Source organism: Papilio polytes, unplaced genomic scaffold, assembly GCF_000836215.1.
Source record: "Papilio polytes unplaced genomic scaffold, Ppol_1.0 DF824124.1, whole genome shotgun sequence".
Lineage (NCBI taxonomy): Eukaryota > Metazoa > Arthropoda > Insecta > Lepidoptera > Papilionidae > Papilio > Papilio polytes.
In genome coordinates, this window is record NW_013525080.1 from 467,834 (window position 1) to 491,916 (window position 24,083).

A 24,083-nucleotide genomic window follows, 5' to 3' on the forward strand; every position below is an offset into this window, starting at 1 on the left:
AGACTCGCTTAAACAAGAAAAAAGGCCCACTGTCTAATATTAACATTTCATTGAAGTTCATTAAATTACAATGATTCTGCTACAAGACTTACTTAAAGACGATAAAAGGCCAATGGCCAAGTTATTATTAAACTTGTTTATTACTTATCTATACATTTTCTTAATTTATTGCGCATCAAAGAAGAGATTGCGCGTGTCCACGTTAAAATTCTCCACATCGTCGCGATCATCATGGTGATCGCAGTCCAATCCATAGTAATCTGTCAAGACGTCAAAAGAGTTATCGCATTTTTCGTATTCCTTTTCGTTTTCAATTAACTGACTCTGCATGCGAGTCAATTTATTCACTGTCATGCCACTAAGATGGTCCTGAATCAGGTTATGCAATGCAGCCGCTCTAGAGACGCGTGGTTGTGGTGTAAGCTTGTAGAATGCTTGAGACCAAAATAGATGCGTCATTGTAAGATCATAATGCTGCGGTGGGCAGCGCAGTACAGGGTGACCTTTGAATCCCCTCTTAAATAATTCGTCGACCGAAAATTTCTTCACCCTCTCGTGGCACTCCACGATCAACTTATACAGTTCAGGTTTGGACATGTTCGAATTGAACGGCACGTTGTTATTGTCGAGCCAGTTGCATAATTCTATTTTAGTGGCGTCTGCCTCGGGGGGAGGATTTAATAATATGTTTTGGAATGGTAAGTTTACGAATACGATCACTGCATTCGCCGGAATGAACGGAAGGACCTTATCACAAACCCAATTATTAAATGTCAGAAACAGATCAGTTTCTGAATGTTCATGTGAGTACTCCATTTCGAATAAGTTAATAGAATGCGGAGCAAGCCCAGTGCTTGAGTTGACGTTCAGTGTAAAAGTTTTATAAGTAGTATTGCCCCGTTGTGTGTAATAGTCAAAATATTTACTCAAAAATATAATGTCCCGTTTTTCAGCGCGGTATTGCTTTATTGTTTGTAAATATATTGCGCGATAGAGTCTTAATGTAGAGCTCTCCAAGAGAATCCTTTTGATTGGGTAGGATTTCGTAAGATACCAAAAGTATCCCATTTTGCGGAGGCGGCTATAAAACGCGTTTATATGACCTTTAACATCCATTTTTCTTTTTAAGACATATAACACGTCATCGGGAGGTGATACTAACTGTTCTTCGGAAATGCACTGGTTGATAGTTAGACGTATATAGTCTTTAATACGTCTGCTCGTAGAATTATTATCGGTTGTTCGAGCTGGAATTATTATACGTATGCGTCGATCCAGCGGTGGGTCGTCTTCGAATCTAAAGTCCGCGGGGTTCGCCGCCGCACTGGAGGTCGAAGGCGCCTCTATGGAGCTCCTATTGGATGTCGAGGGTTCACTTAGTTCAACCTCAAAAGAGTCCCCGTTTGAGTAACCTCTAAAAAAGTTCGGCTTTACCACGGCGCAGGGTTTCGGGCCTTTTGGCTTCTCCAAAAGGCTCTCCGCCATGCATAACTCCCAAAACACGGACATGGTTACCCTATCCTATTGAATTTGTAATACTTGTTGGGAGTTTAGATAGATGCTTAAGTGTGATGATAAAGGGCCGCTTGCCAGCCTGCGAAACGGTAACAAATTATTTAATGTCACACAATGTATCAGCTTAGGCGATGGTGCGTCCTATGTTCGTCATATGAACTCTCTCCTTTAACAAACTGTTGCTTACGCTCTGTCAATAAACTATTACTCTTAATAATGTAGTACAAAATTATTGCTTAAAAACAATGCATTTAACCAATGTTTCCATAAGAGCTTAAAATTTTAAAAAAAATAATCTAACATAAATAAACTTAAAACTAAAACAAATAAAAAACATCATAAAACGGAGCAACCAGGAGCAGAGATATGAAATAATAAAAAAAATACATACTGATGAATTGAGAACTTCCTCCTTCATTTATGAAGTCTGTGAAAACTTAAAATAATAAAATCTTCTGAAATACGGACCATACCATACAAATTTGAAAATTTGTACTGTACAGACTTATTGTATGTTCCAGTATTATTTACCGTCTGTGCTACTTAAAACACTATTTAAAAACTTTTTTAAATCACTTCCTTCTTGTGAGAAGATTCAACACTTCACTCAAAGTTACATGTTGGAGAGAAAACAGAAATAAATAATTATAAATTAAATAACAAAACAAAATCATACATCTCAATGTTGTTTTTTTTTCTCAAGCCTATAATAGTATCTTTTCTTTTGAATTGGCAACACATTCGCAGTTCCTCTAGTATTGCCGATGTCTGAGGGTATTGATGATCACCTTGGTGTTTCCGCATTTTGTTTGCTCCCTTCACTTATAAAAAAACTAAGGATATTTCTTACTTTTACATCCCTTCCCCCATTTCCCATACCCTCCTAATTATTATTTATTAACAGTGACAGATCACACTATAACATCTTATACCAAATAGCGCAGCCTGCCCGGACTAATACCATGACCATACAGAAGACAGCTGCGACATGAAAATCATTAAATGTTTTGTACAATAAGTGTGCATCCCGGTGGCCAAATTTTAACTATCTTCCCCATAATACCTTTTAATACAAGGAAAGGATAAATTACCCCTTCCCTGTTAAATCCATTTCCTCTTATGCATCCCTAATGTGGTAATCATGGCTGCTTCCTCTTTGTCAAGTTATTTTTTTTTAAAAAGGAAAAGACTGCAAAGTATACAATTTTGAACAGCACAGCATATGCACTCATGAAAAGACATGCGGAATTTCTTCCATTTTTCTATGGTTGTGGTATTGTACTGGGCAAATACAAGCAGCAGGCTACCTTGATACTAAATTGTACATACCTGTTAAGGCGTCAATGCTAAAATTGAAGCCTGAAATTAGTTCTTCACTATTTTCATATTTATAAGTATGATGGCCACCATTGCTGATGATTTCACTAGAGAGAAAGAGAATAAAAAATCAGTCTACAGGGTTAAACTTTACAATAGGAAAATGATCTCATTTACTTTATTTTTGAAGATTTTTGTAGATGTAATTCATTTAGAAGAGAAGAAAAAGAAAACACTGTAAGGTATAACAAATGGAAAAGCGTATAGCTACTAAAGTCTGACAAATGGGCGTGGCTGCTTATTTTTCAACAAGTTGTTACAGGAAGGGGTAATCGCAGACCAGTGGTGTTTTAGTTTAGTAAAAGTAAGGAGATGTATAGATCTGAAAAATCTATAGCTTCTGAAAAAAGGGTGAATGGGAGAATAAGAGTGGAGAGTGAAGTATCTCGGAAACAATTTGGACCGATCCTACCAGATTTTCTGCAGTCATCTTAAATAGTGTGCCACTACCAACCTACTCTGATTTTTAACACTTTAGTTTACTCGTCAAGATGTGAATATCCAAAAAAATGCCGGTGAGATTCATTCAACACATTTCAATACAATATGATTACTGGATTGACTCGTGATCTAAAAATGCTACTTAAGCTTAAGGGGCAGAACTAGAGGTCTATTGTAAGACCTATCTTATTGTATGAATCTGTATGTTGGGCCACAAAGTCAAGTCGGGGAAAAAGTTCCGAATGTGTATATAAAAGGTAGTTTGTGAGTAGCGCCAGTGATGGAGAAATTGAGAAGCAAAAGCTTAACATGGTATGGGCATATAATGCAAAGAGATGATGATCATACAACAAAAAAGTCTAAGATTGAATGTAGATGGCTACAAAGGTAGGGGAACTCAAAAGAAAATATATATGGATTGCTTGATATTCTTAATTGAAGTGTATTCAGATACAAAATCTAATAGATGTATGGAAAAGCAGTACATACTGCGCCGAATCTACGTAGGGACAAGAGCTAGTTGTTAGTAATTATGATAGGTAGTACTAAAATAGTATTTCCCAAAGTGGACAATAAAACCCTCTTGTGGGCACTGTAAGTTTAGAGGGCAGTAAGGGGCTCAGAAAAAATTTTTGGGCGTGGTCGATTTAAGATAATTTTGAACAAAACATACCCTTAATATTGTAAAGTTGCAATAATATTGCTTTCTGTAGTAAGAAGAATCTCGTTTAGAATTAGAAGGTTTGAATGATCTCCAGGCAAGACAGATATTACTGAGGTTTACAAGGTGAAAAGTAAAATGGAGGCGCTACCAGATTATTGATTTTTAAGTGGGCGTTAAACGGAATATGTTTGAGGACCTCTGTACTAGAGTATGAAACAACTATCTTCGAAATAACGTAAATGAGATCATTTCCTATCATTTAAAATACACCATGAACAGTATTAGATTAACACTTTTATAATTATCAGGCTCTTTAAACCAATAGTGAATTATAATTATTTTTATAAAGAAAATTACAATTTAGATACACTCCGACACCACTTCCACAGCGCACAATCAATGACAGTGGATAAATGACATTGCCATTACCTAGAACATCTTCGATTTCTTGCCGTCCAACATCTTGTTATTGGACTGTTCCAGGGTGTTTAATAAAAACTAGCATATAAATAGTAATTTTAAAAGTCTTCCATGATTTAATTATTGATAAAAAATAAGCAGGAAAAACTCAACAAGTTATTAATAGTTTATCTGTCATTCAAAAAGGATATAATCTGGGGTATTAGTCAATACATGAGCAATAGAGGAGAGTGGGGTTAAAATTTAAAAAATAATTACCGGCGATATATATTTTATGTACATTTATTTTAAACTAATTTAATTCTCCTTGGCGATTTAATATTAAGGTCGACATTATGAAGTCATTATACTGTCACGGAGTTAGAGAATTAAAATATATATAATTAATGAAATAACAATTGGAATATAATAAGAAAATATTAGAGGGAAGGTCGAGATGCGCTTCCATAGGAGATGCGGAGACAGGGTCACCCTTCTGCACAATAATTTTACGGCAGTTAGGAACTTTGTCGAGTTTAATCATGGCCTGGTCCTAAGCGACCAGCCTCTGAAAGACGATGTCATGTTCGAGGTTTGCATCGATCGAAAGGTAAGTGCCTTAACCCTTTATGCGATAGTTTCCACTGTGACGAACAACTATTAAAAAAAATACTGCACAAAAATGTGACTACTAAAGAAATGATATTTTTTGCTACAAAAAACTCCGTCGAATAAGGGCCAATCTATAAGCTAATCATAAATTTTAATGGAACATATATAACATTATTAACTAAAATACTCATATGGATTTATTGTTGTATTTATTTACTTTTGAAGTTATATATAAGTTTAGACAGGAATATGTCTTTATTCATGGAAGTAGCATTTGCAGAATTACTTGTAAGAGATTTGCAGTAAGGTTGTCTACCTATGCCTGCATTTATGTATAGAATATGCATTTAATGTATTTACATCAATATCTGTGTAAGTGCATAATGTAATTGGCTATTGATGGTGTTGGGTGAACTGTGACCTTTGATCATTTACACTTAACTATCTCCAGGTATAACTTGAAAACATTCAAGTTGCATATTTATGAAACCATAGTTTGTCTAAATATTTATGGATAGTCATTATTTTTATTAGAAGTGCTTCTTTGTTTATGGAGAAATTAGCTTTTGCCTGCGACTTTCATCTTCTTTCTCCTTATCCTATTCCAGTAGGGTTGGCACAACAGGTTTTTGTACTCCAGATAAATCTATCAGTCATCACTCCCTTATTGATCATGTCACCTTTAACGCAATCCATTCTTCTCTATCTAATTATCTCAGTCATCACTCCCTTATTGATCATGTCACCTTTAACGCAATCCATTCTTCTCTATCTTTGTCTACCGATATACCCTTCCACACTCATAACTAATGTTCTCCTTGTAACATACAATTCATCCCTCCTCATTACTTGTCCATACTATGTTAACCTTTTACTCTTTACCTTCTCTACTACTCTGGCTACTCTCAAACTTCCTTTTGCCTGCGACTTTGTGTATTCAAAATTAGTAGCCCATGCATTTTATCATAATATCATGATAAACACATAGGCTAAGATGGTATAGACTGTTTAGTTCATACCATTTTAACTGACATCTATCTATGCAGATTTTCTAGTGATATCTTGTAACAAACATCCATCCATTGATTCAATCTTACATCTATATAACAATAGTATGATAAATGACTTCAATAGTGTTGAAATAATTGAAAGATTTGCCTTAGTTGCTTAGGTTCTCCCGTTACGATTGTTGACGAACTACAACCCATAGAGGTGCATGCCAGTTCTAACTGGATAATTGTTATTCATATACGAGTATTAGTATAAATCTCTCCTTGATGTGTGTATATTCTTAGCTATGTTTTTTATTGATTTTATTTTTTTTAGGTTAATGTGTGGAATGGAAGTCTTGAAATTGGTGTTACAACACAAAATCCGGAATATATGGACTTGCCTGCAACAGCAACTAAACTGAGAAATACTGCTTGGGTGAGTTATGTACTTATGGGCTTGTTCGGAGAGTCATTTGGTTTGTTTCAGTAATATTGAAAATAATTTTCGTACAGTTATTAATTACTAAATTATGTATAGGACGTTTTCAAGGGTTTTTAAAACCAGTTTTAACATTTGGTAAAAATGAAATGACTATCCGAACAATCCAATACTATATTTGGTTAATACATCTATGAAAAGGATTGTCATGTTCTCTGATTAGACTTTTTATATGGCATTGAACAAATTTCTTTTGTAACTATGAAAAATTAGTTATTATTGTTCTACAATTTTAATTCATAATTTCCACAAACTTCGATGGTTCCAATGAAAATGTTTAAATTAGGTTCATCTTTATATGCTTGTTTTTAGATACTGTCCGGCAGTTCAGTTGTTAGGGATGGTGTGACACATTTGCCATCTTATGGCCCCGAGCTTGACACACTGCAAGAAGGTGATTGTGTGGGTGTCATGAGAACTAGTCGAGTAAGTATATTCACTCCTCATGTACATAATTGTTAAATATGACTCCAATGTCAGGTGTGGTAAACCTTTATGTATCAACACAGACATGCTATCAAGTAATTTTAATGTTTTCACAATTTATTTGTGACTAACTGTTCCTCGCGACATCGTCCGCGTGTAATTAAAATGTAACTGATAACATAGCTTTTTATTGGTGAAAGAATTTTTGAAGTCAGCTGAGTAGTTTTTGAATTATTTCAATAAGTACAAAAATCCAAAAGTACATTTTCCTTTTTGTAATATTAATATGGATATAGATAAAAATTATTGAGAACATTCTATAGAATAATAAATATAGTGAATACTTCACTTTTGTATCTTAAACCTTATTTTACTAATATTATAAATGTGAAAATTTAGATGGATGGATGGATGTTTGAGAGTTTGTAGCCTAAACGGCATAGAGGTAGATTATGGTCTGGAAGAACACATGGGCTACTCACTTTTGTTTTTTTTTAAATTCCAAGAGGAGGGAATCGCGGTCCAAAGTTCTTAATGTTTTTCGAAATATTGTGTCGCTTGTTATTTTTTCGCTACCCCTGGCTAGGGCTTGGCTAGGTAGACGCTTAAGCAAACCTTAGGAGTGCTGACAGTATTAGAAGAATTAAATTTAATGCCAACTTTCAAATATCAGTATGATATTTGTGTATGTGTGTTCATTTAAGTTTATTTTTGCAGGCTGAGTTGCTATTCTTCATAAATGGAAGGTGCCTCGGTGTGGCTGCAATGGATATGCCACCACTGTTGTATGCGGTAATAGATTTGTATGGGCAATGCGTTCAAATTACTCTGGTACCACAATCACCTGATACATCTAGACCTGCGATTGCAAATGAGGAATCTGTAAGTATTTTACATTAGATCTGTTCCCGTGCGGTTTCATCCGCATGTACATTATATTATTGTTTGAATTTGTAAAAATTTTAATTGCAAATGTCAAAATTCAAATTCACAAACTACAACAAACGCCTTTGACATTGGATAACAATTACCGTTGCCATGGCCAACCTTCCTTGATGTCAGCTAGTTTATGGTCCCTTTCCCACATTGATATTATTTTTCAATTTACCCACTAAGTTTAATAGCTTTAAAATATATAGCCTAAAGCGCGTCATAATTCTAGGGCGTTTTCATTAATAAAGAAATCCTAGGCAACAAAGTAGTGTGTGTTTACACTTTATTGTTAGTATAGTTTTTTTTTTAAATAGAAAATAATCTACAGAATATTTTTTCTTATAGTCTAATGAAGCAGCAGGTCATGATGGGCCGGTGTCACTAATGGAAGTTGTAAACTATACGCCATCCGTTGCACCAAAAGCCATCGTTCCAAGGGAGGATTATCTCACCAATTCAACGGAGTCTTGTACATTTTGTAAGCAACTTTATATATTAGTGCTATTTATTAATATTTTAAAAGTTACGATGAATGTGTATTAGAGTTTGCAGTTTAAAGTGCTGAATGGATATCTATGATAGACGCAGATTACGCATAAGAATACATAGGCTACTAAGTTTTTTTTAAATTCCGTGCGGACGGATTTTAGGCGAAAGCTAATCTTACTAAAAGTTTAGATGGATGGATGGATGTTTGTTTGTTTGAGTTTATAGCCTAAACAGCTGAACTGATTTCGATGAAATTTGGTATAGATGTAGAGGTTAGTCTGGAAGAACACATTCATTTTTTTTAAATTCCACGCGGACAGAGTCACGGGCGAAAGCTAGTATGTAATAATAGTATATAGTTCTTACTAGCTTTCGCTCCCGATGCTGTGCGCGTAGAATAAAAACACAAAACAAAAGTGAGTAGCCTGTGTTCTTTACAGACTATCCTCTTTATGTGAAATTTCATTGAGATTCGTTAAGTGGTTTTGGACAAACTCTAACATCTAAACATTTAGAGTATTAGTAAGATTGTTGTGACTATTTCTGTCTCTAACTGCCACTTTAAGATTTTTTTTTTAAATCTTTAAGTAGATTTTGTTTGTAATTCCAGATAACATAGATCGTTTGAGGTTTCACCATAGGTGTGGTGTGCTTGTCCGACTCTCACATCACAATAGGTGAGTTGTTTAAAATGTAATTCGATATTTCTAATAAAATGACTAAAAAAAAAACTTTAATAGCCATATTAACATCATTAGTTAATTACTTCCAAACAAATGCAAATTCAATACGTTAGTGCTTCACAAATAAACGCGGTATAAAGTTAAACTTAGGAATAAACTGAATAAGTAAAATTTGTACTAATATTTGCTTATACTCAGTTTATTCACTTTATTGTTAGACGGTTGATATATTACATGCATATTCTATATTTTTTTTTTATAACAAGGTGGCAAACGAGCAGGCGGCCACCTGAAATCGCCAGAATGGCGAAGCGACCGCTGCCCATAGACATCCGCAATTGCAGATGCGTTGCCTACCCTTATAAGACGGAGGAGAAGACGCACATAAAGAGGATATTTCCCCTTCCTATGCATCTCCTCCACCGTCAAATCCACTTCCTCATTATTTGTTTGTATTTGTGTTTGTGTATTTATTATTTAAATGCAGGACGGCGGAGCGTGCTCGACCAATGGATGACTATAATGACGCGGTGGTGATGACGTCACGGCCTCTCCATGATGACGAACTGTTCGAGATACGTATCGAACGCCTCGTGCATAAATGGAGTGGCAGCTTAGAGGTAATACCCCCAGTAGACAATAGCTTATATAAACATCAGATTCAAAAAATATAACACGACTTAGACCATTATCACCTGTAGAATAATGTCTTACGAGAGTTTTATAAGTAAACTATGATTTCAATGCAATGTTTTAATTTACTAAAGGGTCATAAAAATTTGCTCTTTAATTTTTTAGCTGACTACAAGGAGGAGGAGATTCTTAACCCCTAAATGCACGATGATGCATTTATACATCCATGTTTTCTTCTTTACAAAAAAGACTATTTTGAAAAAAAAAACGTTTTTTTTTATTTTCCCTTAATCTATGTTAAATTTACCTTACTCTTCAATTTATATTTAAAAAAATTCATGCATTTAAGGGTTCATTCGATTGGTATATTTTTTAATTAGTTTGATAAGGAATAGTAGCCATAGACTCCCATTTTAAATATAAACTATTTAGTAGTTTTTTCTATTTATAGAGTCCCACTTTCAGAGTCTTCAGAGAGAGTTCTTTCAGAGTCCCACTAACTGTACTAAACTGTTTTAGTTCAATAAAGGCTTCTTTATTTTTATTTTTATTTTATTCTTATAGATATAATGATGTAATAATATGTAGGTGGGTGTAACCAATCATGATCCAGCAACAATCCAGTTTCCTTCAACAATGACCAATGTGGAAACTGGCACAGTGATGCTCTCCGGCTCCAAGGTGCTTATCAACGGCCAGGGTACCTGCACCGAGTATGGCTCTATGAACCTCGATGAATTAAAGGTATACCTTTACCATTTTAATTATTATTATTAATATAAGTATATGTTACAAGATAATTGTGGTTCCTACAACTTCATATGGTCATTTAAAAATATACTAACTGTTTCTTGCGATTTACTTCGCGTCTATGTAAAAAAAACATTTTTGAAACTGTTCTACATTTATACTTGATACTAATATTGTAAAGATAAAAAGTGTATTTTTGTATGTATTGAAATAACTAAATAACTACTGGGCCGATTTTAGAAATTCTTTCACCATTAAAAAGCTACGTTTTCATGGAGTAATATGGGCAATATATTTTACACTACGCAACCGAAGTCGCGAGCATTAATTAGTACTATATACTTTCTAAGTTTTTTTTTTAATTCCATGCAGTTGGCGTCGCGGACAACAGCTAGTATTCAAATAAATTTTGCGTTATAACAAAAAATGTAATTCCGAGTTTGTTTCTGGAAGTTATCTCAATTTTGGTAGAATTTAGAAGGTAGCTGGTGTTATCATTGTTTTGTACCAGGAGCGGGACATGGTGGGGCTGATGAGGAAGGCATGTGGAAGTCTCCATTACTTCATCAACGGTGAAGACCAGGGTGTGGCAGCAAGAGATGTGGCTGCACCAGTGTGGGGCGTGGTTGACCTCTACGGGATGACCTCTAAGGTACAGTTAGGGAATTTGACGGTGACCAAAAATATATTCTTTTTTAGGTTCTAACACCACATAAGACATTTTTTGACTATTTTGATCATTCGTTAGAGAATTGAAGTACGCATCGTTTTAGCGTAACATAAACACGTATTCTATTTTAAATATAAATACAAACAGTTTACTAGTATGTATATTTGCAAAATTATGCAGATTTTTCTCTCCTTAAGAGTTGCTATTTTTTACATTCGTGGTGTTACTTCAACATTTTTCATTGTTAAATCTATTTATGTTTTCATTTGAAAATAATAATATATTTACAGCAATAATATTGTGTTCCTATGATGTTATAGTGGTAAAGCCCGCTTTAACATCTTCGCATTGTAGGGCCGGCTCGCCCGGTAATACCACGACCACACAGAAAACAGACGTGAAGTGGAAGTAATTCCGCGTACAGTCATATGAGTGTGGTGCCGGAGGCCTAATTTTAGTCCCTTTCCCTTTCCACCCTTTTGTCAAGAGGAAAGGATGGAAAGGAAAAGTTGATTTGACGGTAGAGGTGACATCTAGGAAGGGGAAATGTCCTCTTTATGTGCGTCTCCTCCGTCAATAAGGGTAGGCAACGCTGCAATTGCGGATGTTTATGTGCAGCGGTCGCTTTCCATTTCGGTGGATTCAGGTGGAAGCTTGCTCGTTTGCCTACTTATAAAAAAATATACATATTTATTTGCAGGTTTCCATTGTGGATCAATATGATGATAGTAATCTTCACGATATATCGCCGCTGCCTAGCGTCTCTGTGTTGGCTGGCTTAAGTAAGTATTGTAACCGTAGAATTATATGTAACAATACGACTTAGGGTCCTTCAAGAAGCGAGTCTACAATTTCCTGAAAGGCCAGCAACGCATCTGTAGTTCCTCTGGTGTTGCAGATGTCCATAGGCGTCGTTGACCACCTTTGTGTTTCCGCCGCTCGTTTGCCCCCTTTTATTAAAAAAAAAACAACATCGTACAGTCTCTGTTTTGTCTGTGTATTTATTGTAATTGATTTATACAAAGAAAAAGTACCCCTTAAGTAGGCTTCTGGGCTGAGCGTCGGTGGCTCAGTGGTTTAAGCACTTGACTTGAAATCTACAGGTCTTGGGTTCGAATCTCGCCGTACCAATGTGATTTTCTTATATACATAATTTATCCGACGTTCTTACGGTAAAGGAAAACATCGTGATGCAGCACATATCGGCGAAGAAATTCAAAGATATGTGTGAAGTCAACCAACCTGCACTGGGCCAGCGTGGTTGATTATGGCCTAGTCACTCTAATTTAGGGTAGGCTCCGAGCGCCTCGGTGGTGACGTATACTGACCTGGTGATGATGAAGTAGGCTTCAGTTTTTGTTTAAATGAATGTTTGTTTATTTTTTTATTATTTGTTAAGCTAGCGCTTGACCACGATCCCACCTGAAGGAGGTGACGATGCAGTCGAAAGATGGTACGAGCTAGCTTAATAGGTAGCTGTTCACTCTCCTTTTGAAGGCCCCCACGTCATATTTGGACGGGAAAACTGATGTCGGCAACATGTTCCAATCCTTTGCAGTGCGTACAAGGAACGATGATTTAATATTGTTTTTTAGGTGACCTAGCTCCTGAGGTAGATGCGGACGCGGATGCGGATGTAGATACAGATACGAATGAAATAGAAGATGACAGTCATTTATTTCATACGCTGCGTGCTTCGAATGTTGTTATTATTAACAATGGTAAGACTGCTTATAGGCCTAAGTAAGTATCCAATTTTTTATCTTACTAATATAAATGTGATGTAAGTTTGAAAGTATCGCCAGTGGTGGAGAAATTTAGAAGCAAAAGGTTAGCGTGGTATGGACACGTTATGCGACTAGACGATGGGAACATAAACCTGACAGTGTTAAGAATAAATGTGGATGGCTACAAAGGAAGAGGAAGACAGAAAAAAGTATGGATGGATTGTGTGAAAGAGGATATGCTTAAGAAAGGAGTGGATTCAGATATGACGGCTGATAGAGATGTATGAAAGAGCAGCAGCACATACTGTGCCGACCCTCCGTAAGAGATAAGGGCAAGTTGATGATGATGATGAATATAAATGTGAAAGTTTAGATGGATGGATGTTAGAGTGTGTAACTTAATCTGGAAGAATACATAGGCTTTTGATTTTTATTATTCCACGCCGACGAAGTCGCGGAGAATGCAAGTTTTAATATATGTAAAGCAGTTGTCGAAATGAAAAAATGTGTTTCTTCGATTTGGTTGTTTTCGATCTATGAATTTTCTTTTATAAACAGTTAAATCTTGTTTTCAACAGCTGTTTAAGAGTAGCTTTAATTTTTTTTATATTAAGAGTAAATATTAGAATGATTATAGTATAATGTTTATGACTTGATAATGTATTTTTTTATTAAATAAATCTAACTAAGATTATAAATGCGAAAGTTTAGGAGATGGATGCATAGATGTTTGTTAGAGTTTGTAGCCTAAACGGCTGAACGGATTTCGATGAAATTTGGCGTAGTTGTAGAGGATAGTCTGGAAAAACACAGCTACTTACTTTTGTTTTTTTAATTCCACGCGAACGCAGTCGCGGGCGAAGGCTAGTTTTATATACATTGTTCGTTTAGTTTAACATAATGTGATATTTCTAGCGCTATGGAATTCTTCAATGAAGGGCTCGTAATGACCAACCGGCCCCTGAAGAGTGACGAATTGTTCCAAGTTAGAGTCGATATGATCGTACCAAAGTGGGCGGGGAATATTGAACTCGGAGTCACGCAACATACATCAAATGAAATAAACTTCCCATACAAACTTAGCAATGCCAAGTGAGTACAAGAATCATAAAACACATCAACACTCTGACATATATCTATACTATTATAATAAAGCGTAAGCACTCACTTCTGCGTTGCCTAAGATGTCAGCAATTACAGCATGTTGTTGAATAATTCTTTTTTTAATGAAAAGACCTACACTTACGTCATGCTTTAGGCTATATATTTTCAAGCCAACTTAGGGGGTTAATATTTTGGATAAAAACACTAATGTGGGAAAGAGACCATAAGTTGCTGCCAACATCAAGAAAGAAAGATTGCTAATGTTTGTCATGTCATGTCATTTTGACATTTATACATGTCAAAATGATGTCATGTGTACATGTAAACAATAAAATAAAGTTTTTATAATTTCATGCGGGTAAAGCCGCATGGGAACAGCTAGGTTTTAGATAATTTGTTAAGGAAGCTCTAAACCGTAATTGTTTACCTTTTAATGAAAATAGATTGGCTAAAATATCGTTATTATAATGTTTTTAGCACTTTAAGGTAAATTAATACCGCAAAGAGTGTTCATATAGCAACCATGATATTGTTACCTACATATGTCTATACTTAATATTTTAAAGAGAAAAGATTTGTACTTTTGGATTTTTGTTTATATTGAAATAACTTAAAAACTCTTGGGCAGATTTCGAAAATTCACAATTAAAAAGATATGTTATGAGTAAGTAACAGTTTAAATTTCATGCAGACAAAGTCTCCGGCAACAGCTAGTAAATAATCAAATTATTACTTAAATAAATTATATTTTAACAGAAGTGGCACATGGGCCTTGGTCGGTGAGGACGTGATCCGCGATGGTGTCATCATCAGCTCCCAGTACACCAGGAACCTCAACAGACTCGTGGTAACACTTAAATCAATACTTAGACCGTTTTTAAGTTAGTTGCCAAGTGCAAAGCTATCTGTAACTAGACCACCGTGAATTATGGTGACTGTACTTACTCTGCAAGTAAAAATCTAAATGTTAGAGTTCCTTATGAACATAACGCTGTATATCGTACTGGGAAGGACGAATATGGACTTGATTAGGGTGGTTGGGGTGGGGGGAGTAGCTGACTATCCAAAGTCAAGCTGTCAAGAATTAATTATATTCTAGTGCTCTTTTTAACAAGTGGCAAGTGATTATTATGCGTGACTATGAAGTAATTTTAATCTTCTTTTCCTATTAACCCTTTTTGTACAAAGGGAAAGTATTCGGGAGGGATAGGACAGGTAGGGGTAATATTCTCTTTTTGTGCGTCCCTTGTTGCTTTAGGTAGGCAATGAATTTGCAAATACAGATGTCTGGTATAAGCGGTCGCTTCGCTATTTTAGCGAATTTGCTGGCCTATTACTCGTTTTTCATATAAAAGAAAACTGTTCCTAGCTTTTTAGTAGAAAACCGAAATGGTAAAGTGTGATGCATTGCTCTACTGTTATGATTACAGGAAGGTGATACCATCGGCCTGATGCGGACCAGCCTCGGCGTTCTCCACTTTTACATCAATGGTGAAGACCAGGGTCCTGCAGCCTACAATGTACCTGATCAACTATATGGAATTATCGGTAATTTACTCTGGGTACAAATAGATTTTAAAATACCCGAATATATCTTTCTCGATTAGTTTTTTAATGATTTTATGTAAAGTCTTGCATTTTTTTTGGTATTTTTCTCTGGGAGATCAATTTAATTTGGTTTATACAGATCTGTACGGTCGTGCGGGCCAGGTGAGCATCGTGGAAGGCAGAGTAGACCCCCCAGTCTACTCGCCAGAATCTCCGCTCTCTACTGAATCTATTATAACCTCTTTTCCGTAAGTTTTTACAATATTTAACAGCGTCAAAATCTATTTATATTGAAAAATACTTAATAAACTACTAAAGTTCTAATTAAGTTATAGTTAGAATTTAATAAATATTTTAATATGATATAATATTTAAGTATTGAAATGTATTGAATTGGAGATGTGCTGTTAATTATGGCCGATATTCTTAGCATTAAAATAACACCGGTACTATATATAAAGGACATGTGTTGACAGTTATGGCCGTATTTCTCAGTGTTATACTTAATCTGTAATATATGTTAGGAAGATGTGTTGACAGTTATGGCCGTTTTTCTTAGCGTTGTACTAAAACGATATATTCCAGGGAGATGTGTTTCCACCTGGTGCATGGACGCAATGCGGTGCTGTCTCGGTCGCGGCTGACCGCGTCCCGCGCCGCTGTCTACTCGGAGTTTAACGACGCGGTGTTGTTCAGTTCCCGGCCTCTCCGAGAGTGCGATATGTTTGAACTACGTATCGACGCGATGGTCGACTGCTGGATAGGCAGCATTGAAATGGGTATGTTTTAATAAATATAATATTTTTAATGACCAAAAATGGTTTGAAAGGTATAATGTAATAGTTTCTGAACATCATACTAATGTTATAAATGCGAAAGTTTAGTTGCATGGATGTTAGAGTTTGTAGCCTAAACGGCTGGACGCATTTCGATAAAATTTGGTATATTATATATTCTGGAAGAACACATAGGCTACTTGCATTTGTTTCTTTTTCTTATACATGGACTGAGTTGCTGGCGAGAGCTAATTCCGTATACTCACTTTTATAATGTTTTTCGTTTTTATTATATGATGTCTATATTTTTAAAGGATTTACAGATTTTTTAAGTTAAATATAAGAACACATTGTTATGACAGTTATGTTTTATTGTGATGTCAGGTGTGACCGGGATCCGGCCGGAGGATCTGGAGGGTGTTGGGGGAGTGGGGGGTGCGCTGGCCGGTACCGCGACCGACCTGACGGGGGATACTTACGTGCTCAGTGGTGCAGCTATCATGAAGGATGGAGAATGTGTACGAAGCGGATACAGGCTTGATCTAGATACACTGTCTATTGGCAGTAGAGTTGGTAAGTAATCTTACTTTTTACTAATATTATAAATGCGAAAGTTTAGATGGATGGATGGATGGATGGATGGATGTTTGTTAGAGTTTGTAGCCTAAACGGCTGAAAGGATCTCAATAAATTTTTATAGATGTAGAGAATAGTCTGGAAGAACACATAGGCTACTTACTTTTTATTTATTCCGCGCGGACGGAATCGCTGGCAAAAGCTAGTAGTTACTAATAGTAAAATTGTATAGGCCAGTTACTACGTTGTAGTTAGACCACTATTTTCAGACTAGTTAGCCTGGTTTAGTATTTAACACCAAACTAACAAGGAAAGATGTATTGTATTTTTAACACACATATAAAATGAAACAATTTAATTTTAATGTTGTTTAAATTGTTATTTATAATTGCAGCGTAAAATTGCGCTTACTTGGTATTGAGCCTCAGTCTACAAATTTAGGGTTGATTTGTCCATAGTTGACCACTCTGCGGGGATTGACTTTACAAATCTTTTTGATTTCCGTCAATACTTACGTGTAAATATTAATCTACAGGTATGATGTGGCATGCTGATCGAAGTCTGCATTACTATTTGGATGGTATGGATATGGGCCAAGCGTGGCATGTACCACATCTCAACATCTACGCAGTTGTCGATCTCTATGGACAATGTACACAGGTCAGTGGTGACATTTAAGGCCTTTTTAATACTTCACGCTATTTCAGAGCAATAGGTTAAACTGGCATATGTCAATAAGAGACTTCTCAGTGTACCCTCGTACCTCTCTCTGAATTCACTTGCACGTAACTGTCTCACAATTATGACTGTAGATATAGCATTCCAGTAACTGGCATTCAAATATGTCAGCTACTGTATTCTACACGATTTTTTTTTAAAATAGCCTAAATTAAGGCGAATTGAAGTAAATTGAACATAGTTCAAGGGAAAAATGAAGAAAATATCTATTTTTAAATAATCTATTGGGTGTGAAAGAGAAGACTGATGTATAAATGCATCATCATGCATTTATGGGTAAAATTAATTATTTTTTTAATATGCAGGTGACGATATTGCAAAATGAAGGTCGTACGTTCAACTGCAACCCCGGTACGACCTCGGACAACTCCCTGCTGGATATGACCCAGCAACCAGCAGCCCCACCACAGCCTTATTGGTAAATTATTATATAAAAAATAAATACTAGCTGTCGACCGCGATTCCGTATGCACATATTAAAAAAAATCATGCCTATGAAGTCTATCTAACTAATATTATAAATGCGAAAGTTTAGATGGATGTTTGTTAGAGTTTGTAGCCTAAACGGCTGAACGGATCTTAATGAAATTTGGCATAGATGTAGAGCAGAGTATGGAAGAACACATAGGGTACTTATTTTTATTTTTTTTAATACCACGCGGACAGAGTCGCGGTCGAAGGCTAGTGTTAAATAAATGTCAAATTTCAGCAAAATCCGTTCTGAATATAACAAACATTAAACTAAAATTTCGCATTTATTAATTAAGATGTGCTATGGGGTTTTGTTATTTTTTTAATATTTGTTTTTTTTAATAGTACATTCTCCGAGTACTGTGGGGACAACGTGCGTGTGACTAAGGAATATTCGATTGCAAAGCGTTTGTACTACGATCCCTTCGGAGCCCTCGTCTTCAGCTCCTCACATTTAGCACTGGAAGAGATGTTTGAGGTAAATATCAACATGTCTATACTGATATAAAAAACTAGCTTTCAGCCGCGACTCCGTCCGCGTCGAATTAAAAAAAACAAAAGTGAGTAGCCTATGTGTTCTTCCAGAATATCCTCTACATCTATACCAAATTTCATCGAAATCCGTTTAGTCGTTTAGGCTACAAACTAACAAACATCCATTTAAACTTTCGCATTTATAATTTTAGTATGATAATGTTAGTACTTTTAGCTTAATTTTAGTCCTTTTTTGTTTAAAAAGCACGGTTAAACTATGGTTATTTAAATTTTCAGCCTTTGTTGTTGGAGTATTCTAATTTACGGATTGTAAACAATAAAAAATTATGAAAAACACATATCTGATCAAATCTGATGTATTTTTTTAACAGGTGAAGATCTTAAAGCAGCGCACCGGGTTAGGGGGTGGGCTGCGAGTGGGAATTACCGATATCAATATACTAAATGCTCACGTCAACCGCAGCCTCCCGCCCGCTTCTTACTACTTACCCCACTTCACCGCATACATTGACGGTCAGTTTTACCCTAATAATATGTATATTTAAATACCGATTTAAATATATGTTGCTATAACAGTCTTAAATGATTAGTTACACTTACAGCCGAATTCTGAAACAAATCTCAATAATTTTTCTTTGTAAACGTCGCTTACAATCTATCAGACGTCAAAATGTTGATAAAAATTAAGTAAATTATCAGTTACTAGCTTTCGCCCGCGACTCCGTCCGCGTGGAATTAAAAAAAAACAAAAGTGAGTAGCCTGTGTGCTTCCAGACTATCGTTAACATCTATGCGAAATTTCATAAAGATCCGTTCAGCCATTTTGGCTACAAACTCTAACAAATATCCATCCATCCATCTAAACTATCGCATTTATAATATTAGTAAGATTACGCTGCTACATGTCTGAAAGTCGTTTCAGTAATCGGCCGTTAAACTCAGTAATTTAATATGTGACTATCTTATCTAAATAACCTTTGTAAGCCTGTAACCACACATTTAAGGCAGACTTTTCTTCCTTACGTAATAGACCATTTTCTTTATTTTTTCCTTAATCTATGTTCTATTTACTACCCGTTTTAATTTATGGTATTTAATACGAAAGAATTATCTCATTAAGGGTTAAACACTGAAATTTCCTGAAATAACAAAAGATATATTGATCAAAATCAAAAGATGAGATATTTTTTTCAGGGAAACACATGTTTTATACAAGACCAGGGACCCGGGAACGAGACGCAAGACTCGTGGTCCCTTCCTTCGAGTGGCTGAGACCAGGAGACCGCATTGGACTGAAAATGACCTCAGACCACCGAGTCGTGATCTATTATAACTATGAACCACTTGATGTAGCATTTGAAGGCGTGCCCGATGTAAGCCACGCCCATGTATATCCATCTCTTTCCTTCCTATATATCTAATGGTTTTCTTGTGGTTTCCAGAAAGTGTACGCTGTAATCGAATTACACGGAGAAGTTAGTAAGATTCAAGCTATGAAGGTAGCTAATGCTCTGCCCCCGCAATGTAAGTTTTCTTTTGGAAAATACTTTTATATTACGAGCTGTTGTTCGTGACTTCGCCCGCGTGAAATTAAAAAAATAATAAAAAAGACATAGCCAATGTTATTCAGAAAGAAATTAAGTTTCTAATGGTATAAGAATTTTGGAAAACGACCCAGTAGTTTTTGAGTTATTTCAATACATACAAAAATACAAATATTTCCTCTTTATAATATTAGCATAGCTAAAGCGTGAACACACACTACATAGTTGTATAGGATGTCAGAAATCACAGTACATTATTACATTATTCTTTATTAGAAAAAGCCTACATTTGCGACACGCTTTAGGCTATATATTTTTACGCTAATACAGAATTTCCAAAAAAACCGTCATGAGGGAACGGGACAAAAACTACAAGCTGCCAACATCAAAAAAAAAAGATTGCCATAGTAAGGGCATTTGTTACCCAATGTCAAAGGCCTCCTTAATTTGAATTTTGGCATTTTCAACTGAGTATTTGACAAAAATCTTATTTCTTACTAATATTATAAATGTGCAAGTTTAGATCTACGGATGGATGGATGGATGTTTGTTAGAGTTTGTAGCCTAAACGACTGAACGGAATTCTATGAAATTTGGTATACATATAGAGTATAGTCTGGAAGTAAACAGGCTGCTCACTTTTGTCTTTTCTTTCCTCCACGCGGATGGAGTCGCGGGCGATAGCTAGTGAACAATAAAATAATATTTTTCTCATTTCATTCGAATAAAGCCCTACGGGAATAACTCGTATTATAATAATAACAAAAGCTTTATTAAGTGTTATTAATTTGCAGTAAACGAGTCCTTTCTGAGACGTGAGGTGGAGACGTTCCAAGAAGTGACGTCACTGAAGCCCTGTGAAGACATGGATGGTAGCCTCGAGGGTATAGAGGGTACTCCAGCGCCCTCCCCCGCGCCCCCAGCACCCCCTGCCGCCCGCCGCAGCCCTCGCCCTTACACTTTTCATAGTGTCCACGGAAATAACATCAAATTATGCAGCTCGGGTGAGATACAAGATAATTATTATCCTGTAAATGCATGATTTTTATCTTTTTTCTACCCTTAAATTGAAACGGGTAAATTGAATATAGATCAAGGGAAAAATTAATATTTTTTTAAATAATCTATTGGGTGTGAAAAAGAAGACTGATATATAAATGCATCATCGTGCATTTTAGGGTTAAATCTATACTAATATTATAAAGTGGAAAATTTTGTTTGTAATAAATAGGCTCAAAAACTACTGGGCCGATTTTAAAACTTATTTCACCGTTGGAAAGGTAATTTATCTGTGAGTGTGTTAGCTATATTTTTTATTTCTTTTTATTTGCACGCGGGAGAAGTCGCGCTACCTAGTTCCCAATACAGTATGAATTGAAAAGAAATACTAGTCAATGTCCAGCTATGCCAAATTTAATTTAAATCTGATTCTAGACTTGTGTAAGGAAATGCATTTTTCTTATTATTTTCTTGATCTGTAGAATCAAAGAAATATTTGATCTGTGATAAACTTGCATAGAAGAACAATGCAAAAGAAAAAAATCATTTTTTTATTACATCCGTTTTTTCGGATTCATCCATTTATCTGTACTTTATTAGTAGATGTAAGTTAGTAATATTAATGTTTCCAGACACGGTGGCTGTGCGTACTTGTAGCTACAAGGGTGGGCTGGCAGTCGTCAGTCAGCCTATCAGACGTGGACAGAGCTTTATGGTAATTTTATGATTATTATTAACTTTCGCCCGCGACTTCGTCCGCGGGGATTAAAAGAAAAAATAAAATTATTAGCCCATGTGTTCTTCCAGACTATCCTCTACATCTAAACCAAATTTCTTTGAAATCTGTTCAGCTGTTTAGGCTACAAACTCTAACAAACATCCATCCATCTAAACTTTCGCATTTATAATATTTATTATAAGTATGATTTAACTTGATTGTAAGAAAACCGTTAAAGATAGATATACACCGGACTTTTCTGTAGAACTTTTTGAGATCTACAATTCTTTCATACATCATTTTTATATATCTCTAACGGTTTAGGCAGCGTAAGCCGAGAAAATTTAAAGTATTGTGATTTTTCAACGCCGTGGTTCAGAAATATGTTGTTTATTAATAGTTCCTCAACATAAGTAATAATGATATATATCCTATGTTACTCACAGATAAATTTCCTTTCTAATAGTGAAAGATTTTTTAAAATCGACCTAGTAGTGTTTGAGTTATTTCAATACATACAAAAATACAAATCTTTCCTCTTTAGTTTAATTTTTTTTTATGTATATAATTTTTTTTTGATTTTTTTTTTAAATTCAATTTTTTATTCATTTATTATTATAGATTATGTAACGTTTATGGTTTTATACCAAAATCCATCTAGAGTTTACAAATAATCAAATGCGGCTAGTGAGATTTTTTGAGTTATTTTGATATATACAAAAATCCAAAAATTTAAAATCATTCCTCTTCTTATATGTCGTGTTTGTAGTTTCGCGTGGACAAAGTGGAGGCAAGGTGGTCAGGTAGTTTGGGCGTAGGTGCCCTAGGTTACCTGCCCGATGAACTGCCCGACCTGGCAGGTGCTATCGAGCCCCCAGCCTGGCTGCTCGCGCCCGACCTCTGCGCGGACAACGGAACATTCGTAAGTTTCATTCACTGGCATGTGTGTTCATTCCAGTACATAGTATATTTGAATTTGTGACAGCTACTTGCTTGTTAGTGGGGGGACTGTCGAGGGGAAATTGAATACTGGCTTATTGTTTTTCCAGACTATCCTCTACATCTGTACCAAATTTCATCGAAATCCGTTCAGCAGTTTAGACTACCAACTCTAACAAACATGCATCCATCTAAACTTTCGCTTTTGTAATATTAGTAAGATTATATGACTAGCTTTTACCCGCGACTCCGTCCGCGTGGAATTAAAAAAACAACAAAAGTGAGTAGCCTATGTGTTCTTCCAGACTATCCTCTACATCTATGCCAAATTTCATTGAGATTTATTCAGCCTTTTAGACTCTAACATCCATCCATCTAAATTTTTGCATTCATAATATAATGATCATACTAAAATTAGTTTGGTGTCTTTGGTCAGTACCGACCGGAGATATCTCGTGTGTTGGAGGAGGTTTGCGAGCGATCGGTGGTGAGTGTGGAGTTCCTCTGCGATGGCCGACTGCTGGTGGCTGCAGATGGACGTCCTCTCTGCGCCCTCGCCACCGTACCTGATACTCTTGATGCCCTCTACCCCCTTATTGATGTCTACGGGAAAGTCTGCCAGGTATACTAATCATAAATAGCAAAGATTTACTACCTTTATTCATTAAAAGAATTACCTCGAAATGTATTTGTTTCTTTTTTTCTACATTTTTTTGAAGAGAAAAATACGACTAATACAACTCGCGTCATAAAAAAATGAAAAAAAAGGAGATATGACGTCTTTTTCATCTTAAATCTCCTTCAAACAAACTTCAAACGCAATTTCACAAAAACATACATTTTGAGGTAATTCTTTTTGAATAAAAATGCGTTGTATTTTTGTATGTATTGCAATAATTCAAAAACTACTTGGCCGATTTTAAATGTTTTTTCACCGTTAGAAAAATCACTTATCTGTGTGTAACATATTTTTTATTATATTCTAAATTTCACGCTTACGAAGTTACATAAAAGCGTGTTTAAAACATTACAACCATGTTGTTTTTATTTATAGCAATAAAATGTTCATGTCTTCCAGGTGTCAATATTGCTTCATCCATACGTGTTGGGAAGTGGCGCTTCTTTAGACCTGCCGAGCGTTATAGCAACCCGCGAGGACAGTTCCGGTGTATCTGAACTTCCTGAGGATGATATGTCACCGGAAGACGCGCCCTCTCTCGGAGACACGAAACCACGAGCTCATAGTCATACTGGCCTTGCTGAGGAACTACCACCTTCCCGCCCCACAGTCACCATGCACCAAAGCCTCATGCTGCCTCCTCCTACCCTCGACCGTATGCACAAAAGCCACTCCAGCCAAAGTCT

The 24,083-nt window shown here is 35.8% G+C and overlaps 2 protein-coding genes across 6 annotated transcripts in view; one reads left to right on the top strand and one right to left on the bottom strand.

Annotated features, from left to right (window-relative positions):
- Positions 1-6: 6 nt before the first annotated feature.
- On the bottom strand, positions 7-4,396 carry LOC106099391. 5 transcript variants are annotated; one of them, XM_013277931.1, is made up of 3 exons: positions 4,355-4,396; positions 2,845-2,939; positions 7-1,594 (listed from the first exon to the last, which is right to left on the bottom strand). In XM_013277931.1, the coding sequence occupies exon 3, from the start codon at positions 1,507-1,509 to the stop codon at positions 166-168; it is 1,344 nt and encodes a 447-aa protein (XP_013133385.1). In that variant the 5' UTR covers positions 1,510-1,594; positions 2,845-2,939; positions 4,355-4,396; the 3' UTR covers positions 7-165. The 5 variants fall into 5 exon arrangements, with proteins under 5 accessions (XP_013133385.1, XP_013133384.1, XP_013133383.1 ...); XM_013277930.1 differs by having other exon boundaries at positions 7-2,116; XM_013277929.1 differs by having other exon boundaries at positions 1,907-2,939.
- Positions 4,397-4,644: 248 nt separating this feature from the next.
- The window catches only part of LOC106099382 (neuralized-like protein 4), a 20,751-nt gene continuing 1,312 nt past the window's right edge, over positions 4,645-24,083 (top strand). The window contains exons 1-28 of the mRNA XM_013277918.1: positions 4,645-5,006; positions 6,335-6,436; positions 6,812-6,925; positions 7,643-7,807; positions 8,204-8,336; positions 8,958-9,024; positions 9,518-9,650; positions 10,252-10,407; positions 10,925-11,065; positions 11,784-11,865; positions 12,679-12,826; positions 13,726-13,902; positions 14,671-14,761; positions 15,345-15,462; positions 15,602-15,710; positions 16,048-16,241; positions 16,623-16,811; positions 17,350-17,474; positions 17,858-17,970; positions 18,369-18,501; positions 18,890-19,031; positions 19,713-19,891; positions 19,961-20,042; positions 20,857-21,066; positions 21,694-21,776; positions 22,549-22,701; positions 23,155-23,340; positions 23,797-24,079. Coding sequence (XP_013133372.1) covers positions 4,854-5,006; positions 6,335-6,436; positions 6,812-6,925; positions 7,643-7,807; positions 8,204-8,336; positions 8,958-9,024; positions 9,518-9,650; positions 10,252-10,407; positions 10,925-11,065; positions 11,784-11,865; positions 12,679-12,826; positions 13,726-13,902; positions 14,671-14,761; positions 15,345-15,462; positions 15,602-15,710; positions 16,048-16,241; positions 16,623-16,811; positions 17,350-17,474; positions 17,858-17,970; positions 18,369-18,501; positions 18,890-19,031; positions 19,713-19,891; positions 19,961-20,042; positions 20,857-21,066; positions 21,694-21,776; positions 22,549-22,701; positions 23,155-23,340; positions 23,797-24,079 — 3,961 coding nt within the window. The 5' untranslated portion in view covers positions 4,645-4,853. The remainder of the gene's footprint in view (positions 5,007-6,334; positions 6,437-6,811; positions 6,926-7,642; positions 7,808-8,203; positions 8,337-8,957; positions 9,025-9,517; positions 9,651-10,251; positions 10,408-10,924; positions 11,066-11,783; positions 11,866-12,678; positions 12,827-13,725; positions 13,903-14,670; positions 14,762-15,344; positions 15,463-15,601; positions 15,711-16,047; positions 16,242-16,622; positions 16,812-17,349; positions 17,475-17,857; positions 17,971-18,368; positions 18,502-18,889; positions 19,032-19,712; positions 19,892-19,960; positions 20,043-20,856; positions 21,067-21,693; positions 21,777-22,548; positions 22,702-23,154; positions 23,341-23,796; positions 24,080-24,083) is intronic.

Bases quoted from the DNA above. Each gene is read 5' to 3' on its own strand.
- LOC106099391 (XM_013277931.1), bottom strand. From the start codon at position 1,509: ATGTCCGTGTTTTGGGAGTTATGCATGGCGGAGAGCCTTTTGGAGAAG.